Consider the following 27,780-nt stretch of genomic DNA (forward strand, 5'->3'; position numbering starts at 1 on the left):
TATGTTATTGGAATGCTATTATTAAATACAATAAATAAATTAGTATACAAATACTTACAGTATAATTTATTAAAGTGTACGAAGTAAATGACCTACCAAATCACGATGCAGATATCTACATTAGCTAATTGAAATACTAGATTCAATTTATCATCCCAAGTTGAGATTATCAATTAAATAATTTCTGAGGGTACGTACCATTATCTGCATATTCCATCACCAGAAAATATTTTTTTTGAATTATCACCCTGATTTTTTTTAAAGGAAAAATTATTTAATATTTAGATATTTTTTTTTCAAAAAAAAAAAAGATAATAGTAACAATTTAAATTATATAACGTAGTTTTTATAATGCCACAAAAACGAATAATTTACTACTTCGCGCTGAAGATTAAGTTAATATTGAAGTAGAATTTTAAGTTAGGAACGTACTAATATATAATTAAAGAAGGTAAAAAAAAAAATTAATAAAATAGTTAACATATAATTATAATTATTTCATTAACAATTTCTTTGATTATGACACTATTAAAATTAAAAGATTTCAACGCTAAATGATTGCGAAAACTTTTCTAGTTAGAACGATATACTTTTCAAAACTTCCGAAACCAATTTCTTGGATATTATTAAAATATTAGTAATCGTAATATTTAATGTGCTTTCGCAATAGCTTTTTTAATCCAATTAATCCACTTAATTGAATTACCAGTAATTTAAGTTCAGCGTTATTAAACATTGTTAAAGATGATAGAAATTTCTTAGTGCGGGTTAATTTTAGAATTTACTATAAATAAAATTGCGTATTGCAAAAGTTAGTAATATGGCACGCCGGGCTAAAGAAGTTTAACCCCTATAAAAAAAATTCTGTGAAAACCCCCGATAAATGATCATTTTTCTATTCCGAAGAAACTCAGACACGTGATCATTTTTCTGAAAATTTTTTATAGGGACGTCGTTTGACATTTATGAAGTTCAAATGATTTACTGTTACTGTCAAACAATTTGATTTTACGATCAAACCCTTTGTAATACGGTCAAACAATATGATGAAGTGGAAATAATTTTCCATATTTAGTTAGAATTCAAATGGCGTAAATTTGAGTAATTTTATGAAGAGATTTTCTTTTTGGAAGTCATGTGTAATTCTTAAAGGAGGTCTATTTCATTTTTAAGAAAATTATTTTTAAAATTAATAAGATTTGCATTTAATGACTGACAAATAATTTGCATTTAATGCCAAATTGTTTGCAATTAATGCAAAATGGTTTATATTTAACGTTAAATGTTTTGTACTTCAAGGTCAAACGATATGGTATTTAATGTCAAATAATATGTACTTCACCTTTAAATTTTTTCTGGCCAGTTCGGCATTCCTTAGTTTTATCGAATTTAGTGTTGATCATTGTTAGTTATGAAGCGAAAAAATACTGCATATGTCGACATAGCTCTACTGTGCATGGTATAAAGTTACCAAAATTCTATTGTATATTCATAATACGAACGTAACAATAACTTTTAAGTTAAATTACGGAAGTTTAATGATAGAGACCAGCATATTTGAATCCGACGGAGTCAAAAAATTTCATTTAAAGAAATACTGTAAAAAATAAAATAAAAATAAAATAAAAATAAAATAAAAAAGTGATTTATTAAACACTACTTTAAAATCAAAATTTTATACTTTATAAAACAATAACACATGATTAAATTGAATACAATGAATTTTAACGACGTAAATAATTCACGCTAACATATCTAAAAAAAAATCATCCATACGTATAAAACACTCTGGGAACCGACTTCGATGATCACTGAACTTATACGGTTAAAAATTTTAGTTATAATATTATCGTTATTTAAAAGAAATAGAAAGGAAATTGGTTGAATTTATCTATAGGATTTAATAAATTGTATGGCTGGTATTAAAAGTGAAAATTTTTTTAAAAAATATAAAAAATAATTTAAATGCATCAAGAGAAAAAAATAAACTAAATATATATTTCCTGCAGTAAAATTAAATACATCCCAAAAACGTGGATGGAAAATTGGTGGGTAACTCAATTTTGACGTCATTAATCGGGTACTGTGCTTTGCACGGACCATCAAGTATCAATGAAGCACCTTTAATGATCTCAATGTAACTATAACTATATTTATACTTTATAGTATGTATTAATTTGTTGAATAATAACAAATTGCGTTTTTGATTAGTAAATGAATATGGAAGGTCCTAACCAGAAGGATTTTCTTTACATATCGGCTTATTATCGGAATTGGACCAAAATTAAGGCCCCAAATTACTATTAAAATTGCATGTGACCATCGTAAATGTTACACAACAATCATATGTCAAGCGTTAGACTCTCTCACCGAAAAACCCTAAAAAAAAAAAATTTAATAGTAACTATCGCGTCAAACCAATCTCCTCCCTACGAAACCAATCTCCTTCAAAGGTAAATTATGTTGAGTGTACTATTCTATTTCTATATACAAAAAAATATTTTTTAACTTTATTTAAACTACATTTAGTAATTCAAAAGTAATTTGCTTGTAAAATTTTTGTTATTTGTAAATTTCGCGTATTAATTATTTAATTTGAATAAAGTTTACAACAGTGTTTAATATTTTTAATTAATAAAGTGTTTTTTTTTATATTTTAGGTATGGTAATATGAATCAAGCTGTAGTTTCTACCGGTGCTCTTCCAACTCCAACAACTAATGATTCAAAATTTGAATGTAATATATGCGGGAAACTGTTTAAAAAAAGGGGGGGATTGACTAGACATTTAAATACTATTATAAAATACAACTCTTTACGTCCAGATATTGATGCTTTACCTGATAATACCGTACACCAATTTAAAGCCATCTTAGTTCACTATATTCGCAAAAGATTACCAAAAGGATATAGGCAATTAGGAAAACAAACAGTTTCTATTCCCGCTACTGAAAGTCAGTTTTATGCAGTATTTAAAAACTATATACATTACTACTCTGCTACAAAGGGTATTTACAAGTGTATATTTCGTGGAGGTTCATCAAATCAAATATTAGCAAATATTCTAGAGATGGAAGGTTGGGAGACTAAATTTTACGATCAACGGCAATGTACTTATGTTGTACTTTGTGATGATGACAATAATATTGAAGATGGGGACGAAAATCCTATTACAGCTGCATTAACTTATGAAACAATTAAAAAATTACGCAAACCAAAATGCGTACGTGGTCAATTAGTAGTAGAATGGAAAAAACAAAAAAATACTGATTTTAATGGTAATTTCACTCACGCAGGTCACATTTATTTTCATTTTTACAATAGCCAGGCTATGATTGAATAAAATAGATTATTTGAACACGAAAAAAACAGTATCAAAGTATATTAAGCATTTTCATTCTAATTATTTTCAGCTTTAATATGAATTTTATGAGGTTTTTGAGAGTTTAAGGAAACATTATGGTAATTGTAAAAAAGAGATCGATTTTCATGTTCTAAGATCTCAATAATTGCTGATGACTTGGATTTTCTACCTCCATCTTTCATTGTTTTACGAAAAAAATAAGAAACTTGCTGATGATTTTTTTTTTCCACTGCACTACATGAAAATGACTTTAATCCCCATTTTTGATGAATTGTCATAAATTCAGAAACGTGATGGACTAACACATGAATGTAAGGTGTCATATCATTAGGTTTATAAAGACCTTTTTTGAATCCTTGAGTATTTGGAATACCTTCAGATGGCGTTAAGAATAAAGTAAGCCAATTCTTTGCATCATTTTGAAATTCTTCAGCATTTGTTTTTTGGTCCTTCATTTTTATGTAGAGTTCATAAAATTTATTCCATAGATTTCGTATCATATTAGCGCGTTGTCTTGAAAGAATTTTTGATAAATCAAAGAATTGTAATACTTTGATCTTATCATTTCCCATTAATGATGTGTAGCTCCAAGTTTTAGATTCTTGAATTTGCCAGAATTGAAACTTAACTTTAATTCTTTTCATTTCCTCTACAATTATCTTTCGTGCAGTATCATTAAACAAACCATATTCTGTTAATTCTGCTATCACAAGACTCCATAAACGATCAGTAATTCTAAGCATAATGTGCAATTCATCAGGAACCCAGTGATTAAGAGGTATCATATCAAAAAGTGGTTTTCTTATATGTCCTTTATAGTAATTATTTTGTTCAACTAACTTATCTATTTCTTTATTAATCTTCCATTCTTTTGATAGATCTCCTTGTTGTGATTTATCAATTGTACACCAAGGGCAGAAATTTTTACTATGAGCGCTATTAAAACCCAAACAGATTGCTAAGAACTTCCAGTCAGACGAAAAATAAAATTGAAAATTCCACTTTACATTATCAATTACCAGTCCTTCTTTTAAATTTCTTAGATCATGGCAGAATTGGGTCATTGCATTTGATAGAGAGTTGTAATCTTCACATCCAGGATAGAGTATGGTCGTATAATGATGATCTGGTTTGTGTGAAGTATTTTTATCATCTAAAATAGCCACTGTGATGATTACATGTTTTACTTTCCTTCCTACGTTTCGCCCATCTCCAGAGATTCGAAGATTAATTATGGGCTGATCTGGATTCAAGATGCCTTTTTGAACAAGGTTAGGAACCAAATAATACAATATATTATTAATATTTCTATAGCCACCTTTACCAACTGCATTAATTACTTCTTGTGTTATAGATTCATCATCTATATCTACTCCTTCGGATTCATCCACTTGACTTTTAGTATTTATATCTACTATTGTTATTGGTATGAGCTGGACCATTATTTCATTTATATTTATACGTTCTTTAGATATTTCTCCTTCACGTGGTAGGTTATATTCTATAGCACATAGACGTCTATAAGAATCTCTTGGAATATTGCCTTCATCTAATGCTCTAACTATTGATTCAAGTTTTTGTTTTTTTTTAGTTTTATCTTCATTCTCGTAACTGATATTAAAAGTATGTTTTTTATTAACAGAATAACATATACTTTCCAATGCTGGTACGTCTTCCAAATTATATAGCTTCTGTGTTTTTTCATTGAATTCAGCTAATATATGTTTTCCAATACTCATAGCACGTTTTGTAAGGGTGGAATTTCCACATTGGTCAATTGGTTTTAATATATGTGCACGTCGCTTGCCTTCTCTTGCCATTTCTAATGTTTTGAGATGAAGACCAAACAAATAAATTCCTGATGTTTTTGTTTTTTTTAAAGATGTATATTCCTGAAATAAATATTTTAAAGTTAATTTATAAATAGAAAAAAATAGAAAAACTAAAAAAAAATAATTTAGTGTACAAACTTTATGAAATAAATTTGTAACATCTGTCGCACTTCTAACTGAAGATACTACATGTTCAAAACACTTTCCAAACCAGATTTGAAAAACTGGTTTATTATCAATGTAATTAATAAAACACTGAACAACACATCGATTATTACTTCTACCCCAAGTTGTTTCTACCATATAATCATCAGGGATTCGATATTTATTAGGAGGAAGAGTGTACGCTAATAAAGATTTATTAGGATACGTTCCTTCTTTTATAATTTTATATGAAAAACTATGTCCTGATTTTTTAAAATTAATAATTGAGTCAAAGGGGTAATTATGAATTTCTTGTGTGTCAGACATTTGCAAATTAGAAGCTAGGAATAATTTTTTAAACCGCGTAATTATTTTACAAAGTTTCGTGAATTTTTTTTTTTTGCATGAAATTTGTGTTACAGATTAGATCGACCAATAAAATGGTTTGATGTAGTGTTACCATATCCAATTTAACATGACCGTCATTTGGGGTTACGTCTTAAAAATTGGGGTTAGAGTTAAGATCCGCGCATATGATTTACCTTTTTTGGACATGTTCAAACATAAACGGTTAGATGATCAACCAACTCGTTTCATTGTTAAATAATCATTAGCCTCATCTTTGATTCATTCATAATCGAGATAATCATGCGTGATGCTCATGTGAATGCGCCGAACTCCGATTATACGATAAAATTTTTTTTCTTAATTAGTTCTTGATTTTCAAAAAAGGAAATAATTAAAAGTCCATTATATGCGCTTATTTCGCTTTTTAACTTGAAACGCTTCAAGCTTTTTGATTCATTCTAATTATAAATTGTTGATACTTCTTACAATGCAGCGCATTATATTAATTTCCTTATAAACTTAATTTACCGGTGAATTTAGCGATTAATAATTTGTGCCGATCTGACGATTTGAATCGTTTTGTTGAAAAAAATTTCTATATAAATAAGGATTTTATTTTTGTAAGTCTTTTTAAATTTTTTTTTTTTCTAACAAAAACATATAATAACGAATAACATCAAGATGAATAATACTATAAGTACAAAATATTGTGTCGAGGAGGCCATATCAAAAAAAATTGTTAAATATTACGAATATGATAATTTTAATAATATTGAAGAAATTGGTATCGGAAGTTTCGGAAGAGTATTTCGTGCTAATTATAAAAATTCACAACATTATTTGGCGTTAAAATCCTTTTTTAATTTTAACGAATTCACTCTAGAAAAGATCGTTCATGAGGTATTCATTTATATCTAATATGTTGTGTCGATCTACGTCAGCTGACAGCTAACGTGCAGATGATGGCTGGCCCAGTAATGCTGGCCAACCTACTTAAGGCATTATAATATTAGGCAATATTGGGCCGATAATGTAGGATCTGACGCAAATCGTCATCTGACGCACAACATATATATTTTATTATGCTCGTTCAAACACGCAAATCACAATTTTTTATTCAAAGTTTTATTTTATATTAGCTTAAACGTCAAAGAGACGTGAATGTTCATCATAACGTTATTCGCTTTTATGGAATTACAATACTTAATTCGGGTAAGATAAAATTAATTTAGTTAGATTATTTGACTTTTGTAAAAAGAGCTAACATACATTTTTCTTTTATTCGTTAGAAAATGAAATTGATCAATCAAACAATTATTTGTTAGTAATGGAGTATGCCAACGGGGGTAATCTTCGAAACTACTATCTAAAAAAAAACTTTGATGTTCTCACTTGGAATGATAAATGCAATCTGGCATATCAGCTTACCTGTGCTATATCATTTTTATATGATGATGATATTGTGCATAGTGACTTGGTAAATAATTACTGTATTTTCGTGAATTTAATTTAATTGACATATATTTACTGAATATTTATGATAGCATTCCTGTAATATATTGGTACATCAAAATTCTATAAAGTTGGCAGATTTTGGCTTATCAAAAGAAATTGATATAGTATCGAAATCACATACAAAATCATTTAATATGATTCCTTACATTGATCCAAAAAAATTTAACATAGAATCATATTCATTAAATAAAAAAAGCGATGTCTACAGTGTTGGTGTACTCTTATGGGAGATATTAAGTGGTAAACCACCTTTTGAAGACGAATCTGATGTCAATTTAGCCGTTCGAATTTTAAAAGGTCTTAGAGAAAAAATTATTCCCAATACTTCTATTGATTATGAGAAACTTTATACTGGTAAGTATAATCATAAAATTTAAATTATTTCAACGACTAAATTCATTAATAAAATTATACAACTTTGATATATTTTATTATATACTTAGAGTGTTGGGATGGCGAACCAGACAATCGACCGCCTATGAATGAAGTCGTCAAAAGATTAAAAACAATTGTTTATCAACGAAATGAAAATATTGATAATATAACTTACCAAATATCAAATGCAAATTCAACTTCATTAAATGAAGAATCATTAATTAATCATACATTAACAAATTCAACTGTTGATGAAGATTTATGTGAAATAGTTAATGATATATTAATGAAAATATGTGAAATAACAAATGAAGGAAAAGAACAACCTTACCTTTTTCTTGATTATCTTAATAATTTTGATATAAATGTAGAAGAAATTCGTAAAAAGATATTAAATAATCAAAATAATCCAAATTTTATTTTTTTACTTGGATATTTTAGTTATTTAGGAATTGAAACTATTAAAAATGATGAGAAAGCATTTCGTTTATTTATTAATGCATCCGAACAAGATCATCTGTTGGCACAATATTATGTTGGAAAATGTTATGAATTTGGTATTGGAACTGTAAAAGATGAAAAATTAGCATTTAAATATTTAGAAAAATTCATTAATAGAGATTATTCAACGGGACAATTAAAAATTATTCAATATTATGATAAAGAAACAGATATTAAAAAAGATTTTAGAATAGCTTTTCATTGGTACGAAGAGGCCGCACGTAATGGGAATGTAATAGCTATGCGTAATCTTGGTCTTTTGTATCTAAACGGAAATGTAATTGATAAAGATTATCAAAAAGCATTTGAATTATTTAGAAAATCAGCTGATGGAGAATATTTAGGTGAAATTATAATGTTGGGATATTGTTATTATTATGGAATTGGAACTAAAGTTAATTTCAAAAATGCATTTCAATTGTTTAAAGAGTCAGCAAATTTGGGACATAAAATAGCTCAATGTAATCTTGCTTTTATGTATGAAATAGGAAAAGGAGTTAAAAAGAATATAAATCAAGCAATATATTGGTATGAAAAATCTGCTGAACAAGGTAATCTAATTGCTCAATTTCAATTAGATAAATTTGAGAAAATTAAGAAAAAAAAAGAAAATTCTTCATGGAAAATAATTTTAAAGTATATACAGTACTTTACTGTACTGCTGTAATTTTATTTATGAAATAGCAAAAACGTTATGAATGTAATGGGTTTTAAAAAAACCTACACATAGAAAAAAAGTTTTCAGCACGAATATTATGGTAGTGTAATAGCAATAAGTAATTTTAAGAAAAAAAACAAATAAAATAAAAAAAATCCTGTAAGCATAGTAACATACTATTACATTAAACAAAGATGCATGTTTCACATTTTTTTTTTTTTTGAAGTCTCGCAAAATTTTATAGTATTTAAGGGTGTTATTTAAAGGTGTCATAGCAAAAATTTTTTTGAAGTCATTAATAAAATACTTACTTCTTAACTAATATAACTGATCTTTAGAAATTGCCGTATTTTTTAAATTTAATTAATGACCTAAATAATAAAATTTTTTAATAAATAAATTTCTTATCAATTCATCAACATTGTAAGTTCTTCTATTAAAATAATTGTTTGCTGTCTTGGTTGTCCTATTCAGTTTTTGTATTTACTTTATTCTTACAGAACATTTCGTAAGTATAATACCAAACTAGATTAACTAATGTGAGAGTTTGGATATCATTAATATTATCAATCATCGGAATATATTATATATGATAATTTTGAATTTTAATAGATTCATATTTCTCATTCGTAAATGATATATGGCCTGATCATTATTTAATATGATTTTCATTAAGTATGATATTAAAAGGCCAACCCCAATTTATTCAGTACTTTAAAATATTATTTACAGTTTTTGCAACAATTTTGTGCTGATTTATTGTAAAGAAATAGAATTTGCAATGAGTTTCTACTTAAAATTCAAAATATTATTGCGCAGTCTCCACCTAAAATTTTGCAAAATGACATGATTATTCTACGTAGATCATACTATTTTTCTAAGTGTAATTATAACTTCTATTTGCCACAATTACACAACGTAATGCAATATTGGAATATGGTTTTTACAAAAAAATGAATCATCATATAAAAAAATGACAATTCTAAGATTAATTAGTTAGTCTTTTTATCATTAGTGTGACTTGAAATATATACTTAACAATTATCTTACATAATTAGTTTATTTTATCTAATAAATTACTAATTAAAATTGACATTGTTTCACATACTATATTTTCCAAGCCCATATTAATATAATTAAAAAAGTAACTCATAACAGAATTTACCAAATAAAGTTAATAAATTATACAAAAAATTTCCATTTACGTTTTTTTAATTTACTTAATTTGTTTTGGGCATCTTGATCTCCATACTCAGCAGATTTTTTATACCAATAAGTTGCTAGTTTTATATCCTTTTCAATTCCATCTCCAGTTTCATACATTAAAGCTAGATTATATTGAGCATCACTATTACCTAAGTTTGCAGCCTCTTGATATAATTCAAATGCCTTTTGTTTATCAATACTAGTTCCAATTCCATTATCATAACAATATCCTAAACCACATATTCCAGATGAATCTCCTAAATTTGCGGCCTTTTGATATAATTCAAATGCCTTTTGTTTATTAATATTAGTTCCAATTCCATTATCATAACAATATCCTAACCTAAATATTCCAGACGAATCTCCTAAATTTGCAGCCTTTTGATATAATTCAAATGCCTTTTGTTTATCAATATTAGTTCCAATTCCATTATCATAACAATGTCCTAAACTAAATATTCCAGATGAATCTCCTAAATTTGCAGCCTTTTGATATAATTCAAATGATTTTTGTTTATCAATATTAGTTCCAATTCCATTATCATAACAATATCCTAAACTAAATATTCCACGTGGATTTCCTAAATTTGCAGCTTCTTGATATAGTTCAAATGCCTTTTGCTGGTCAACACTGATTCCAATTCCTATAACATAACAATATCCTAAACTAGTTATTCCAAATACATTTCCAGAGTTTGCCACATTTTGATATAATTCAAATGCTTTTTGTTCGTCAACATTGACTTCAATTCCAAAATGATTAAATACTCCAAGTAAAAAGGTAGAATTTGAATCATTTTGATTATTTAATAACCAAGCATAAAATTCTTGTGGAGTTTTATTATGATTATTAAGATAATTAATGACTTCATGTTTTTTTCTTATCATTTCTGTATTTTCAAGATGAAGTATTATTTCATTAACCATTATGTTAAAGTTATTACTTGATGAGATTAAAGGTTCTATTTCTTCTGTACTCATATTATTAAAATTTTCAATAAATTGGGACATTTCTCCATGTAATGAATTATCAATAATATTTTTGGGAACTTCAACATTATTCTTCTGTTCACTTGATAATTGAACATTTTCTTTTTGAATAATTTTATCTAATTTTGCAATAACATGGTTGACAGTTGGACGATTATCTGGTTCATAATTCCAGCAATCTGATATACGTAGTAAGATTATAATTAATCAATATTGTCATTATTAATCTAATTAGTTTAATTGTACTTACCAGTGTATATTTTTATGTAATCTACAGGTGTATTAAGTATAGGATTTTCTCTAAGACCTCGTACAATTTCCATAGCCAAACCAACATCACATGGATGTGGATCATTATGAAAAGGTGGCCGACCACTAGAAATTTCCCACAAGAGTATGCCGATACTGTAGATGTCACTCTTTTTATTTAATGAATATACTTGTATTTTATTATTACTATCCCTTTTTCTATTATATGCTTGTGGATCAATATAAGCAATCCTTCCAAATAAATTTTGTTGAATATTGGATGATTCTTCAATCCTTTTTGACAAACCAAAATCTGCTAATTTAATGGTATTCTTATGAACTAATATATTATTTGAGTGCTATTATTAAATGCAATGACTAAATTAGTATAAAATTATACAGTATAATTTATTAACATGTAAATAACTGAAGTAAATAACCTACCAAATCACGATGAACAATACCTTCATCATGTAAGCATGATATGGCATTAGCTAATTGAAATGCTAGATCCAATTTATTTTTCCAAGTGAGACTATCAAAATGTTCACTTAAATAATTTCGGAGAGTACCACTATCGGCATATTCCATAACCAGTAAATATTTTTTTGAATTATCATCTTGGTTTGCTTTGAGAAAAAAAAGAAAAATTATTTTGATTATTTTTTCCAAAAAAAAAATATAATAACGATTCAAATTATATATTATACCTGTTGTAATGCCACAAAAACGAAGAATGTTTTCATGAAAATCTACTTCGCGCTGAAGATTAAGCTTAATATTGAAAATAAAATTTTATGTTAAAAACATAATATATAACTAAAGATATAAATACAAAAAAAAAAAGATAAACTGTTAACATATAATTGTTATAATTACTTCATTAACAATTTCTTTAACTGTAATGTTATTGAAATTAAAGAAAGATTTTAATGCTAAATGATTACGCAAACTTTTCCAGTTAGCACGATATACTTTTCCAAAACCTCCAGAACCAATTTCTTGAATATTATTAAAATGTTTGTAATCGTAATATTTAATGTGCTTTTTTGCAATAGCTTCTTCAATCCAATCAATCCACTCATTTGAATTAAATTCAGTACTATTAGACATGATTGATACAAAACGTTGATTCAGTTTGTACTCAAAGTTTAATAATAAAAAGAAAATTATAAAAAAATTAAAAAAGTAAATTTTTAAGGTAAAAAGTTATGAACTTCTTAAAATTTAAATGATTTTAAGTTCATCGTAACGTAGTGCAGAATGTGTTAGCACGCCGAAATGTGTGAAATGTGTGACAGGTAAACAGGTTACGCCAATAATGTGGCGCAACAGTCAATCACCTACTTGACTGTACTACCATGGACAAACAAAAAATTTTGTGTGATCTGCCCATGACAGTACGTGCAGTCGTGCACTGTCATATTGCATCATGCAGAGATCACGTGAACTTACTAAAAAAATTCTTTAGTATAAATATCTTTTCGAAAATAAATATTGCGTAATATTAATATATTGTGTAAGTGTTTAAAGAAAAATTTATTGCACCATTAAATTTCTCATCATTAAATATTTTTTTAAATAAAATAGTCGCATAATTATGTTTTAATGATTTTTTTTATTTATTGAGCGAGATGAAAATGAAGATAAAAAGTTTATTATAATAAAGATATATTCCTTATGAAACTAGGGAGCGTAAACCGTTCAGGTCCGAAGCATAATCAATTTATTTACATCACGTAACATGTACATAAAAACGTAAACTAAATACAAAATCTAATTTGTCGATAAGCATTCGGAACAGAACGACATTGCATCTGAAATGCTTGGAAGTAAATGGTTCTACGCTACGCTTCAGACAAAAATTTCAGAAAGAAAATATCCAATTAATGCAATAAATTATCATTTTTTTAGTTTTTGTTAATTCTGCCATCAAACATGTAATCACTAGAAAAAAGCAACAGAATAAAATATTAAGCAAAAAATGGATTTGACTCATTACCAAATTTTTGCACCATACACATAGATGTAGCATGCAATGATTATTTAATCCGCAATAACACTTACAAATCCCTCTCCAGAATGGCCTCCCATAGTATCATGTCTTTCCCTAAATCGATTTTTTTTAGAAATATTTTTAATAAAAAAAAACATCACGATAATGGCGAACATCTCCTTGTCACTTTCTCAACTTACCAAAATTTAAATTTTCACAGCGGGTCAATGGCCAACAATAATGAATCTCGGTCAACTTTCATGGGTTATAGCTGGATTATTGAACATTCGTCGATCCAACTCTCACCTTTAACGCTTCCTCCAGATATTTCCCCTTATCAACTAAAGCAGAGACTTTAACGATATGCACTGCGCTAGCAAATTGTCCAAAACACAGTACGATCGAAATTTCACCATTTCACAATGCTGTATTAGTCAGTTTAACTCCTTCAGCTCCCCACAAATGTCTCCAAGATGTTCTTTAAAAATTATTGTTTAATTATATTGTTAAATCTACAGTTATCTTACACAAGTTAAAGCACACTCCGGAATCCGTCTAAATGAAGCGGTCGATGAGCAAGCCAAATTGGGCCTATTATATATCTTGAGACGCTCTAATTATTAATGCAAGGAACACCTCGATTATTACTGCCAATATCATTTGAACAATTCAATTTCTTCCGACCGCGATATACGCAAAACTCAATAAATTCATACAACACTCAAACCTCGATTTTATTAAGCATACTCATGAAAAAGATGACATCAACCAAGACCAAGGAGGGGATAAATTATAATCCCGTCTCGCGTCCTACCTTTCAAAAATTAATCAGTTACCAAACCAAATCACTTATCTACGGATAACAATTTTACGAAAAAATTATCCAGCTCTCATCACAGAACAAATTTATTACCCGCATTGTCAAATCCAAATATGGTCATTAATGATCTCTTACTACGTCACATTAGTGACAATCACATAAACATTTTTTGATTTCTATTCTACCTGACAAATTAATACTTCTGATTAAACATTCCGCTATACGTAATCCCGTCTTCAGTTGGTTGCGTACTAATATCCTCCAATCAATGAATGTCACCCGATCTATTTATTATGTCACAACCTCATCCCGGAACCTCGTTAGGATTTTTATATTGCTCTTTTTATTCAAGAAATTTGGAAACTTTACTGTCAATGGAGTTGAACATCTCCTTTCAAAACGGATTTCACAAATTATTATAAACTTTACAAATACTAGACATTCACATCAATCACGTGAATCACAACGCAACAAATTTTATTGATTATTCTCCGCAATCACCCACCAAATCCTCTTGCGCATCAGTTTTGGATCCGGTGGACATCAAATAGCTTTCTTCACAGTGGTCCGTGATTCCATTTCTTATCTGTTAATTTTCTTTCTTCATAATTCCTTGTTTATCATTTGTAAATAGATTTATAACAACGTCATAGCCCCGCTTTTCTATCTACGAAGGATGAGTCAACCTAAGGGTGGATGATAGTATAAAAAAATAATTTTTTATATCCATAGTTTAGATCTTTTCTTTTCCATTTTGGATTTTGGATATGTACTTTTATATTCTCTGATACTACTTTTCTAGTTAAAAAAAACAAAATAAAATAAATTTTAAAACAAAAAATGGAATTGTAAATAAAATTAAATATGTTAAATTTTAAGTATGCAATTATTAATTTCATGCACTTGTATAATTTTAATACCAAAATTATAAAATTTGAATTTGCAATTTTTGGCTACAATTTTTTGAGAAACTTGCAAATCTTGCATCTTACCGACAATAATTTTGCATAGACTAAATTTATTTAATTTTCTTTTTTTTATCATTTGAAGAAATAATTAGTTAAATGAAATTTTTTATGATCTTTCAGAATAAAAAAAATCATACAATTTCTTATTAGTATTGCCTTTTGTCGATTCTCGTCAGGTCACAGTGACGTAAGTCAGATAGAAGCAATCGCGACCTTACATATTTTTATTAGAGAAAAAAACTCTTTCCGTAAATTTTTCGGTACAAATTTTTTACACAACCGTCTTTCAAAGAGTTTTTTTATTAATAACAAACTATTTTCTTCAAGGAACACTTTTTTACACAATATTATAATTTGCCTCGAAATAATTTAATACAAAATTTTAGGAACGAATTTTTTTTTTCTACGACTCACTCTGCCTGTAACTATTCTTCTAATCATTATCCTCGTTTCAAACTGTGGATTCAACTTCAACATCACCCTTGGTAGCTACGTCTCAAAAATAAAAATTAGACTACACAAACCTACAAAATTTTATATCACCTTTCCTTTGAATTTCGCTCAATTACTTCCACGATGTTCACAACTAATGACATACGTGAAAGTTTCACATTGTACAACAAGAAGATCGCCACATCAAAAGAATATCGCCCCTCATGCAACTTAACATTAGCTATATAATTAGCAAATACCTCACATACGTTTTCTCATTTTTCTGAAAAGCGTGGTTGCAAAATACTTTCTACGCATAGTACCTTACAAAAAGCAGAACAAAATCTTCTCAAGGAAGGAGAACGTGCACAATATCGTGCCAACTCAGAGAAATTCATCATCAAGAACGAGAAGTAAAATAGAAACTTAAAGTGTCAGACAGGTTGATGATATATTAGCCTCATCACAAGCCGTTTCAAATTTAACCTCAATGCCTAAGCACGTGATTTCTTAATCAACGTGACGTCGTGACGTCTTCATCAAACGAACGTATACCTCCTTCGTCGGATGATGAAATACCCAAGAAGAAACGTAATCCAACGAACACTAATCACCCTTCTGATACATAGAATATTGAAACTGAAGCCTCGGCTTCCACACATTTACCATCTCCGTTACGAAATTGATTATAACTTTCTTTTTTTTATAAAACAACAATAGCATAGTTTGTATCATTCTACCTTAAACAGTATTTACAGGTGGCATTTTCAATAAAGGACAAAAACGGAAATGTTCTATTATAAATTTGATCCGAGAATTTAATAAAAATTCTATCTTAACGTACTTAAGCAACTAAGTCCTTTGTCACGTTCATTTAAAATCAGATTTCACGTGTAATACATTTATAAATACTGGGTGACAATTAGTCTATTAAACTATCAACTCCCAAAATAATTTGTATAATTTGTAGATTACTTTTCCAATTATTACATTATATTCTACAATCTACATTATATTACTAAAAAATCATGTGAGGTAAAAGATTTTTATGCAAAGTAAAAAAATAAATAATTGAACGAGTATTTTCGGGTAATAGTACATTAATTTAATCTAGTAATTGAAAATATTTTAATAATAATATTATAAATAATAGTTGGTAAAAATATTTTTAAAATACTTTTATAACTTCTTAATAAAGAATTCATTTTCACAACAAATAAAAGTATAGTCTTTGACTCTTTGCTTTATAGTGCTTTTATTTATCTTGATGAAACTTGAAATACATAATACATAAGGAACTATAGCAAAAAATTCGTGGAATTTAATATATTGATTAAAAATTATTATTTCGCCTAATTGATTTTCATGATCAATGTGCATCTTACTATTCCTTTCTTATTATTGGATTCAAATGTTAGTTTTTAACTCCTTAATTTGTCTTCCGATTGAACTTTTAAGCATATAAAAGAAGATTACAAATTAATGATGATGTATGGAATATATATGAATATAATAAAATTAACGGGTCCCATAAGTAATTTTTCACTAAAATGAAATATTCCAGATAATATTTAATTCAGTTAATATTGTTTTTTAAAAAAACATTTGTTGATATTTTAATTATAGAAATGAATTTGTTAATACAAGAGCCATTTATTATTTGAGCAAAATTTTTACACTTTATTCGTTCTTAATTTTATTACGCCAAAGATTAGTAAGATTAGTGCAATGGTAATATGGAAGATACGATTGTCATGGTCTCAAATTCAAAAAAATACATCTATCTTTCTTTTTGTTTTAAATTTACCAAATTAAAATTGCATAATAACCTTTTTAAGTTTATTATTAATTCACGTATATTCAATAAAATTTTCTATTCTTCAATGTTGTCACCTTCATAATAATAACCTTTCCATACGGATATTATGAAGTACCTTTCATTTCTTTCATTTACCATATTTTATTGTTCATTTAGCTAATCATATAATATTATTATTAATCTAAAAATTATTTTTCCTATCGTAAAGACAAAAAAAGCTTATGTGAAAAATAAGCAAACGTCTTTGATTATCGTTAATTAAAATAAATTTATTAAATTTATTTTTGATATATAATTTGGCAATGGTTTTGGTATAATAGGTTTATTTTTATTTTTTAAAAAATACAGAAAAAATTTTTATATGATGTACGTAAAATAATTTGCAAAGCATTGTCTAAATTACGACTTATATAATTAACCATCATTTCCATCACTTTAACCATCATGTCAGATTAGATTTATCAGCAGCTGCTTAATAGTACAAATAATAATACAAATGATAATATAAATGTTGCGCAATTTATTGATTCATAATTTTATTCTTTTACCTATAATAATTCTGGAATTTATTTCGGGTAACTTGGTTATTCAGTTTATTTATATAACTAAAATTAAATTGTAAATTTGTAATCCACAACTCGATAAGTATCAGGTAATAGCAATTTAATATTTCTAATAATTATAATTATTTATTGACTTTTTGTAGTTGAAAATATTAATAATTTTTTGTCATTAAAAGAGATACGTTACAATTTCTACTATTGATTCAACTATTGAATCGGGAAACGTAGATGAAAGAATAGTTTATATAGGAGATTTAGAAAAAAGAAAACAAGCATATGGAATATATAATGGTTTTAAGTTATTGTGAAAATGGAAATTCAAGAAATTATTTAATGAATATAAAAATTATGTAAGTTTTAAATCAAAAATTGGTCAATCACAACAAATTGCAAGAGGTCTTTAGATATTCATAATGCTGGAAAAGTTCACAAAGATTTTCATTCAGGCAATATATTACTTGATAACTCTTATCCATTTATAAGTGATTTAGGAATGTGTCGACCAGCAAATATAAAGCAATCTGTTAAAGAAGAAGGAATTTATGGAGTATTACCATATATGGCACCAGAAGTTTTACGTGGATACCAACTAATATACAAAAGCAGCAGATATTTACTCATTTGGAATAATAATGAACGAATTTCTTTCTGAAGAATTTCCTTTTATTAATGATATTCCTCATGATGGATTTTAGCTATTAAAATATGTAAAGGATTTAGACCAACAATTTCTAAAGATGTACCAAAATTACTTGCATATTTGATAATAAAATGTTGGTATGCTGAAATAGAAAATAGAACAACCACTAAAGAATTGTATCAGATATTAACAAAATGGAAGAATGAAATTAAAGATATTGAAGGGGGAAGATAGTGAAGATAGTGAATATAGCGAAGATGGTGAAGACCGGTGAAGGTAGTGAAGCTGATGAAGATGTTGAAGATGTTAAAGATGGTAAAGACAGTGAAGATGTTAAAGATAATAAAGATGTTAGAGAAGATGGCGACAAGAGTCAAAATGGTGAAATATATTTTCAAATAAAAGAATGTAATAAAATTGGAAAGAAAAATTCAAACCCAGTTCAAATGAAAATAAATACAAAAGCTTCCAAACATACCCACAAGCATTTTATACTAGTAGAATTATAAATTTCAATAATCTTCCAAAGCCAGTAAATTCTTCAGATTTATCATCTGTTTAATTCAGTTCAGCTGATTAAATTTAATTTTGTTTTATCATATAATCCATTTTACATTATTAATGTTATTTTATTTTCTAATAGATGCTAGCTATGATACTGCTCAATCAACTTCAGCAAATCCAAGTAATAATTACTATCATTATTGTTAACATTAAATTCTATGAATACATAATATGCAGTTTCAATGTTCAATTAAGTGAATTAGGCAAGTTGTTATTTATTTGTAAATTGTAATTTTGCTAATATCATTTCTTTTCTAATTTATCTAATCTATTTTTTTTATAGAAATAAATGAAATTTGTCAAGATAGTGAACATAATATTGGATGAAGTTGCTTTTTATGTGAAATTTGAGTTAAATTACTAGATTGTATATTGAAGTTAGTTTTACTTCTATTTTTCTTTTATTATTCATGTAGTATATGGTACATATAGATTTATTGATTTTATTTAGGAATATTCTATAACAATAAAGATTTATTATTTTTATGCTCACTTGATGATTATTACTTATTATAAAACTATAATACAGTATATTTTCAGCTGCAAACATCGTCTGGACATCATACAAGTTATATCTGAATATTATTTTTATGTTTACTATAAAGTATTTATTTATTTTGTTAAATTTTTTTCTGTTTTTTAACATTAAGTTTTGTTCATTCCCAGTAAATAGTTTTTGTATAAATTTATACCAAACGGGCTCATTGGCTCGAAATCAAATTTATGCAAAAAATAATTCAAATTTAAGCCAATCTAGAGCCAATTATATATGGATGAGCCCATTTGGTACAAATTTATACAAAAACTATTTACTGGGATTATATTGGATCTGAATTGCCGCTTTCATAAGGTTTCCATATCCCAGCAAATAGTTTTTGTATAAATTTGTACCAAATGGGCTCATCCATATATAATTGACTCCAGATTAGCTTAAATTTGGATTGTTTTTTGCATAAATTTGAGCTAATTTCGAGCCAATGAGCCCGTTTGGTATAAATTTATACAATAACTATTTACTGGGTATATACTTTTTAGCAGGCCACATGAGATCCAAATCATCTTTATATCTTTATATCAGGAATTATGACATGTGAATATAAAATATTTCATGCTGTTTGTTTTTGATAATATAAAATATCATTAATATCTTTGAAATTCCTGTAATTATTTATGATAATAAACCATATTATTATATAAACCTTATGATTATTTTTGATAATTATCAATATCACAAAAAAAAAAGAAGAGAAAAGAGAGAAGGAAAGATTGTACTATATTTAAACAATAAACAAATAAAAATGTTACTGATGATGGAGCTGAGGCTAATGAAGCTAAGGCGTATGAGGCTGATAAGGGAAAAGGATAAGTAGCGTATACCCTAAGAACATGTTAAGATTCCCCCTTTTGATCTAATTCTTTTAATTCAATAATACATGAAACTATGGCAGGTCGAACAGGCTGTACTGATCAAAAGTTAATCACTAAATAAAATAATTGTGCTTTTTAGCAGGATTTTTGATTTTTTAATTTCATTTTGTTATTTTTTTTATTTTTTTTTTCAATAGGATAGGTCAAGCCCTCTAGTTTCTATGAAACAACAGGAGGATAACTACCATTTTGGTTTGGAATTATATAGTAGCTTATTGTCCAGAGTGTAGTGAAGGACTATATAATTTTATGAAGATTGATAACAATTAGTGTCACATGGCGATTTCTGGTTGTCTGCATGCATCATTTCTGATTGGTCCACACAGAATGTGTATTGAAATTTCATGCTACATCAAAAATAAACAAGTAAAAAAGTTTGATTACCTGATAATCTCATTTTTTTTGTTTTTTTATTAGATTTCAGCTAGTAAGTATATTTTTCTTTTAATCGACTTCAAAGAAATGTTTTTCTTATTTTTTTTCTAGAGTTTCTGGATTTTTTATACATACTGGACTTTAAAGGTAAATTAGGAAGAGAAGAGGTTTTTTTATTTGTTTAACTTTAAAGAAACGTTTCTAATGTTTCATTTATTATTATTTTTTTTAAGGATGCCAGGTTTTTTGTACATGCCAGATTATTAAAAGCAATCAGAAAAAGAGGTTTTTAATTTGTCTGACTTTAAAGAAATGTTTCTAATGTTTCATTTGTTTAGAGCTCCAAATTTGACCTGATGGATCCGATAACCCAACAGGTTGACCCAAAAATTTGAGTCAGGTAGCAAATTTAATAACCTGACCTCAGATCAGGTCAGTCACAGTCACCCAACCTGACCCATTGAACTGATATATTTTGGTCAAAAATAAGATGGTTCAGCATTTTATATATATAAAAAAATGTCAAACTGACCTGAACCCAATGTTTTTTCATTATAAATAATAACAAAAACATCTTTTTTTATTAAAAATGTCAGGTTCAATTAAAGAAACAAAAAAAAAGTTTTTTTAGTTAAAAATGTTGAATTTGACATTTTTTCATTAAATAAACAATAAAAAGTTTTTTATTAAAAAAATGTCAAACCTGGCATTTTTTATTAAAAAAAACAAAAAAAAAATGTTTTTTTAATTAAAAAAATGTCAGGTTTGACATTTTTTCATTAAAAGAAATAAAAAACATTTCTTTAATTAAAAAATATCAGGTTTAGCATTTTTCATTAAAAGAAACAAAAGAAATGTTTCTTTAATTAAAAATGTCAGGTTCATTAAAAGAAACAAAAAAATTGTTTCTTAAATTAAAAAATGTTGAGTTCGATGTTTCTTCATTAAAAGAAACAAAAAAATTATTTCTTTAATCAAAAAACATCAAACCTGACATTTTTTATTATTAAAAGAAACAAAAAAAATATTTCTTTATTAAAAAACATCAGGTTTGGTGTTTCTTCATTAAAAGAAACAAAAAAATCATTTCTTTAATTAAAAAATGTCAGGTTCGACATTTCTTCATTAAAAGAAACAAAAAAATTGTTCCTTTAATTAAAAAACATCGAACCTAATGTTTTTTATTAAAAGAAACAAAAAAAAATTGTTTCTTAAATTTAAATATGAAAAACAACAGAATTTAATTTTTATTTTTTTAAATCTTAATTTTATTCATAACTTTACTGACAAAAAATCTTACATTAACATAAAAAATAAACTAACTAAAAAAAGAAAAAAGTCTAACAAGAAAAAAAAAGGAACTAGTCAAAACTAATTCTAAAAAAACTTGTTAAATCTCTTAAAAAAGAGAAGAAAAAATCATTTGGATAATACATAAAACTATCCCTGAAAAAGAGATAATTGAAATAATAAGAGAATAAAGAAAACTTTTCAAAAACAAGAAAGAAAATAAGGACCAAATTTTTTCCTATAATTCCCATATTTTTTAAGCATAAAATAAGAAAAAATGGCGAGAAATAGTGATAGAAAAATCAATTAAAACATAGAAAAAATGAACAATTACCTGCCATAAAAATATTTTAGACAATTTCACGGCAAATAGGGCAATCACTATCATAACTATTTCCTTTTTCTTTATGAAGACCATGATAAAAGTAGAGAGCATATTTAACATCCTCTAAATTTTTATCACAAACTTCATACACTCTCTTTCCTATTTTTATGGTTTGACCAACCCTAATTAAAATCTTAGCGCCATTAGTCATTTTTCGGCCATTTCTGGCAATTTCTCGTGCGGCTAGATGTCCAGCAGTTTGAGTTCCAAAGTTGAACAATCCGCCAGTAAGACCATCAAGTCCTATATCCTCAATAAGGTCGCCAGTGCCTTCCCAAAATTCACTTCCTTCTTCTTTAGCTATTTCTTTAATACCTTTGCCAATGAAGTATGTTCCGCCACCAATTAAAGGTGCTGCTAATCCACCAGTAGAAACTATCAATCCTCCTACAGTTCCTACTACTGCTACCTTTCCAGTGAACTTTAATACTTCTCCAACTCCGCGCCAAAAACCCATATTGTCATTAAAATTCGTTAAAATCGTTAAAAAAAAGCGTTAAACTAAAAAAAGAAAGAATTAGTAAAAAGAAAGAAAAGTTGGCATATTAAAATAAAGTATTTATATTAACTTTATTCGTAAAAAAAAGACTTATCAAACTTAAAAAAAATAATCTTATAGAACCAAACTGGTAGGAAAACAAAATGATTTTCATTCTTTTTTTATAAGAAAAACACTCCATTATTTCCAAAATTAGTTTTATTTCAATGATAAGAAAAAACAATAAAACTATATTTAGAATCTATATAATTAAAAAAATTGTGTTTGTGTGACTAACGTTTAGATTAGCCTATATAAATAATCTTTGAATTGTCCAATGTGGCAATGTGTTATTCATCTGCGCCTCTACACTTGATCTATTACGTTTTCTTATAGACATACAATATTAATTACTACTAATGTTGTGTAACATTTAATATGATCTATTGATTTGTTTGCGCCTGATCTATGCAAGACCCTTGATCGGCAAATTCATTCTAATTACTAATGTGCAGGAAAAGGAAATTTGTATAATTCTGGCCGGAATTATACCTTTGCAATTTTCTCCCAAAATTAAAATGACCACTCACGTTATAAATTAAAAATTTTAACTGCGTCAAATTATATATTAATTGCCAAGACTTCCAGAAATCATTTAAATTTTACATTTTACATTTAAAGTTATAACTGATATATCACATACTGTAACCCTTTTTTTTATCAAAATTAATTTAGTCACTTTCTTTAGCAAAGATCTAAATTTGATAAACGTGTGATCAAAAATGACGATCAATCAATTTATACAACCCGATGCGAAGCAACGGGCTACTGCTAGTAATATCTGAAAATAATGAGTTAAATTGATCTGATCAACTGAAATTTATCTTAAATAGTCTAATCTAAATTAAAGGCAAAATATTTTTCCAATTGAATCAAAACAAATAAGAAGTTAAAACTAGGCTATTATAATATAATTTTAGGTAAAAAGAAGATTTATATAAATAAACACTTTCATTTAGTTTAATAATTAGTCTTTTCTGATTTAATAAAAAGCATGCTTGTTTTTTCCAGTTTTAATTACTTTAACTGAATTAGTTGAGCCATAGTTACTACTACTTACATGGGAGTTAAGGCTATTGAAATGACTATTGAAAAAACTGCAATTTTAATTGAATCTACTTCTGATTTTTATACCCTTTGGTGTTCTTCTCATCTTCATTTAAGAGAAATAAAAACTATTTTTGATTGTTAGATAAATGGCCTTACTGCCAAAGAATACTATGACCCTAGAAAATGGGGATATAATACCAAAACTATTTAATTTCCCTTAGAAGAGTTAAAAACTTCTACAAACGAACCTGGATAGAAAGAAAAATATGAATCTCTGAGAGATTAGGATGGTAAAAAGCAAAGAGCCAATGACAAAAGCCCCCAAAAAAAGTTATTCAGATAAAAAAGGAAGAGTTTGGGTTCCAAATGATAAAATGCATGGAGAAAGAAGTGGTGAACCTGGCTGGGATGTTCAAGTAGATGGAGGAAAAACCATTTCCACGTTTGTGCAAGAGATAGGTGAACCTGACATTTTTTAATTAAAAAAAATAAAAAAATGCTTCTTTATTTTAAAAATGTCAGTTCTAACATTTTTTTATTAAAAGAAAAAAAATGTTTTTTTTTAAAAAATCAACAAGTCAGGTCAGGTATCTGACCCGACCTGATATAAAAAGTGCCAAAATGTACTTTTTCATAAAATAATTGTAAAAAAAAAATGTTTAGCATTTTTTCTCATATATAAAAAATGCAGAAACATTTTTTTGATGGGTCAACAGATTGGGTTAGATACCCGAACTGATTGGACTTCACTACCATCAAACTGAGTTAATTGTGCCGAGTCCTGTAATGTTGATTAATTGAACTGAACTAAATTTACGTGACTGATTTACAGTTCTTGTATTTAATAATTACAATTATAATAGTATTTTAATATTATTATAAAATATCACATAGAGTTTGGAACCGGATGCACCATCCGGTTTTTAAACCGGTTCCACCCATTTTTTTTACGATTTGGTTCAATCCAGATTCATGCTGCAAAAACCGGTTTGCATTTAAAGCGAGTGCTCAACCCGGTGTGATATCAAAACTTTATAGTGCTGGCCTGAATTATGAAATTATAAATCACGTGATACTGGGTAAATAGTTTAGCCACCGGGATTTTTATCAGTTATAGAAATAAATTCTGGAATTGTGTTACACAAGTTTTGTAATTCTGGCCAAAATTACAGTGTACTGTACACTTGACAAATTCATGCGGGTTGTCGGCAAATAGAATTTTGTAAATTGTCACGTGTCCCGTACATTTTGAAATCAGTGTAAGCCGGATGCAAAAATGGAAACTCTAATTCAGGATGTAGATCATAGTAGAATTCCATAAGTTAACTGTTAATAATTGAAAACCAGGAATGTGACTTCAGATGCGGCTAACTATTACTTTATTATTTATTTATTATAATTAAACAAATATAAAACTGGATACAAAAATCGGTTTCAACCAGGTTTGTAAAAACCGATTTGAAAAGGGTCGAACTGTTTTAAATCCGGTTTCCAAAAATACAACCAGTTCCAAACTCTAATATCACATTAATATTAATATTAACACAAAAATTTTATAACTAGCATTAATATTATTTTTATTATTTTCAGAAATGTCAATTACATCCATGTTTTTCTTTATAAAATTAAATACATGAAAAATTGAAAGAAATACTTTATAAATTTCATATGGAAGGCTTACAAATTTGAAATTATTAATTAAAATTATTAATTATATAATATTAATGACATTATAATCATTTATTATGGCATAATATTAATATCTCATTAAATTAAAAATTTCTTTTTCAAAATTTTTTTTCATTTTTATTTTTCATAATTTTTTTTATTTTTTTTTATTTTTTCTGGTTGGCTTTTTCTCCAATCTGAATTTTTTTCCTCTTTTCCTTTTTCAGTTTGGCTTTTCAAACTGAATTTTTTTTCCTAAATACATTCTTTCATCATTTAGGTTTGGATCAATGCTGCAGCGTCATGGTAATTACCTTTTTTTATAATTAAGCTAATTTTACAACAAAAACTTTTTTACAATTCCCGATTCTTATTATTAATAAAAACAATATTTTTTAGGCTGTATCAAGCTCAATAATTGACTAACATGATTACCGTACTTATTTATTTATTTTTGTAACAATCGATCATTATAATTAATATTTCTGAGAAATTCTTTATTTCATGACAATAGAAGTTTTTCAGAATTTTTTTTCATATTAATTAGTGAGATAATTTTTTTTCTATAACAATAGATTGCTATAATGAATTTCTTGAGATATAATAACAATATTTATGTATTTTTTTTAGCAGATGTAATTTTTTTTAATGCTACAATGAAATTTTTTAAGATAAAAAAAAAGATTTTTGTGACAATGTAACAATAAACTACTTATACAAAATTATCTTTGTAAATGTATACTGCAACATTTGTTTCATATTAAATAAAATTTGCATTTAATAATAATATTTCATATACTGTATAACACTTGCACACAATTCATTGTTATTTAAATAATTATATAAATTGTGTAATTTATTATATTTATTCCTACTAATACCATCATAATAATAGTAAAAAACTAAACCTATTCACACTGCATGGCAAATAAAAATATAAAATGTGTTTATTATTACTCTCATCCCCGGCGCAGCGCGACAGGCTACATCTAGTTTGAACATAATTTTATTTGATATAATATTATATATTTATAAGTTGTATTGTAAACATAAACAAGCACTAACTTAACATACAAATGATGTTCAAATAACATGTTTAAATATAATGCGAAATGCAATCATTACATAATAAGGTCGATTTACATATAGTAAATTCCTATTGTAAATTTATGACTTTTATTTCCTTTTATATTGTCATTTTGCCAGGTTTGCTTGAATTATTATCTACGAGATGATCTATGAAATGTTGGCTGCGGTGTCGATTTTCTAATGTTAACAATGTTAACAGTATAAATCAATTATTTATTACGCATTTAAAAGATTACGAATTTGAAGATTTATTTGGCAATTTATTTTGTTTTTCAATTTGCTGCTTTTCGATAGATTCTTTATTTCTATTGCACTAGTCAAAATCAAAAGTTTTGGTCATATGACTTTTAGTTAAATTTCAGCCAAAGTTTGTTCTTCGACAAAAATTTTGACACATGACTTTACGAATATCATTTCCGAAGTCGGTTGAGCATATTTATATGTGATAATCTTTTTTAAACTTTTTTTTCTTTAATTCGATACAGGTTTTAGAATAAAGTTTATTTTTTATTTTTCTTTTTTTTTTAGGTTTCAACTCCAGTTCTTGGCACTGGTAAGTGAGTTTCATTTCGAATAACACTTCAAAACTTTATCTTTTTTTTATAAAAATAATTTATTAAAATTTTTTTCTATTTCATAGGTTTCGGCTTTGGTTCTTGGGCTTTGGATAGGCGAGTTTCAAATATTTTGCTCGAAACTTATTTATTAAAAATAATTTTATTTTTTTTTTCTTCTTTTATTTTGTACCGGTTCTTGGGCATTGGATAGGTGAGTTTCGTTTTGAATAACACTTCGAAACTTTATTTATTTAAAAAAAATAATTTATTAAATTTTTTTTTCTATTTCGTAGGTTTCGGCTTCGTTTCTTGGGCATTGGATAGGTGAGTTTCATTTTGAATAATACTTTGAAACTTTATTTTTTTTGAAAAAAATTATTTAATTTATTCATCAGATAGGTGAGTTTCATTTTGAAC

The 27,780-nt window shown here is 26.9% G+C and overlaps 6 protein-coding genes across 6 annotated transcripts; 3 read left to right on the forward strand and 3 right to left on the reverse strand.

The window, feature by feature from the left end:
- Positions 1-3,398: 3,398 nt before the first annotated feature.
- Positions 3,399-5,666, reverse strand: OCT59_023979 (uncharacterized protein; the record flags this gene model as incomplete). Its single annotated transcript, XM_025311227.2, has 2 exons — positions 3,399-5,255; positions 5,334-5,666. The coding sequence occupies 2 exons, from the start codon at positions 5,664-5,666 to the stop codon at positions 3,399-3,401; spliced, it is 2,190 nt and encodes a 729-aa protein (XP_025173680.2).
- A 702-nt stretch (positions 5,667-6,368) lies between these two features.
- On the forward strand, positions 6,369-8,745 carry OCT59_023980 (uncharacterized protein; the record flags this gene model as incomplete). The annotated part of the gene is made up of 5 exons (XM_066135095.1): positions 6,369-6,587; positions 6,827-6,899; positions 6,977-7,164; positions 7,232-7,556; positions 7,646-8,745. The coding sequence occupies 5 exons, from the start codon at positions 6,369-6,371 to the stop codon at positions 8,743-8,745; spliced, it is 1,905 nt and encodes a 634-aa protein (XP_065991153.1).
- A 1,173-nt stretch (positions 8,746-9,918) lies between these two features.
- On the reverse strand, positions 9,919-12,294 carry OCT59_023981 (uncharacterized protein; the record flags this gene model as incomplete). Its single annotated transcript, XM_025332747.2, has 5 exons — positions 9,919-11,111; positions 11,183-11,540; positions 11,626-11,810; positions 11,892-11,955; positions 12,061-12,294. The coding sequence occupies 5 exons, from the start codon at positions 12,292-12,294 to the stop codon at positions 9,919-9,921; spliced, it is 2,034 nt and encodes a 677-aa protein (XP_025167747.2).
- Positions 12,295-18,272: 5,978 nt separating this feature from the next.
- OCT59_023982 (uncharacterized protein) lies at positions 18,273-18,653 on the forward strand (the record flags this gene model as incomplete). Its single annotated transcript, XM_025321869.2, has 2 exons — positions 18,273-18,357; positions 18,475-18,653. The coding sequence occupies 2 exons, from the start codon at positions 18,273-18,275 to the stop codon at positions 18,651-18,653; spliced, it is 264 nt and encodes an 87-aa protein (XP_025167746.2).
- Positions 18,654-18,676: 23 nt separating this feature from the next.
- OCT59_023983 (uncharacterized protein) lies at positions 18,677-19,310 on the forward strand (the record flags this gene model as incomplete). The annotated part of the gene is made up of 3 exons (XM_066135096.1): positions 18,677-18,827; positions 19,063-19,104; positions 19,267-19,310. 3 exons carry the CDS (start codon positions 18,677-18,679, stop codon positions 19,308-19,310), a joined length of 237 nt encoding a protein of 78 aa, XP_065991154.1.
- Positions 19,311-22,426: 3,116 nt separating this feature from the next.
- Positions 22,427-22,918, reverse strand: OCT59_023984 (uncharacterized protein; the record flags this gene model as incomplete). The annotated part of the gene is made up of 1 exon (XM_025321868.2): positions 22,427-22,918. One exon carries the CDS (start codon positions 22,916-22,918, stop codon positions 22,427-22,429), a length of 492 nt encoding a protein of 163 aa, XP_025167745.1.
- Between the last annotated feature and the right edge of the window lie 4,862 nt (positions 22,919-27,780).

This window comes from Rhizophagus irregularis, chromosome 4 (assembly GCF_026210795.1).
Source record: "Rhizophagus irregularis chromosome 4, complete sequence".
Classification (NCBI taxonomy): domain Eukaryota; kingdom Fungi; phylum Glomeromycota; class Glomeromycetes; order Glomerales; family Glomeraceae; genus Rhizophagus; species Rhizophagus irregularis.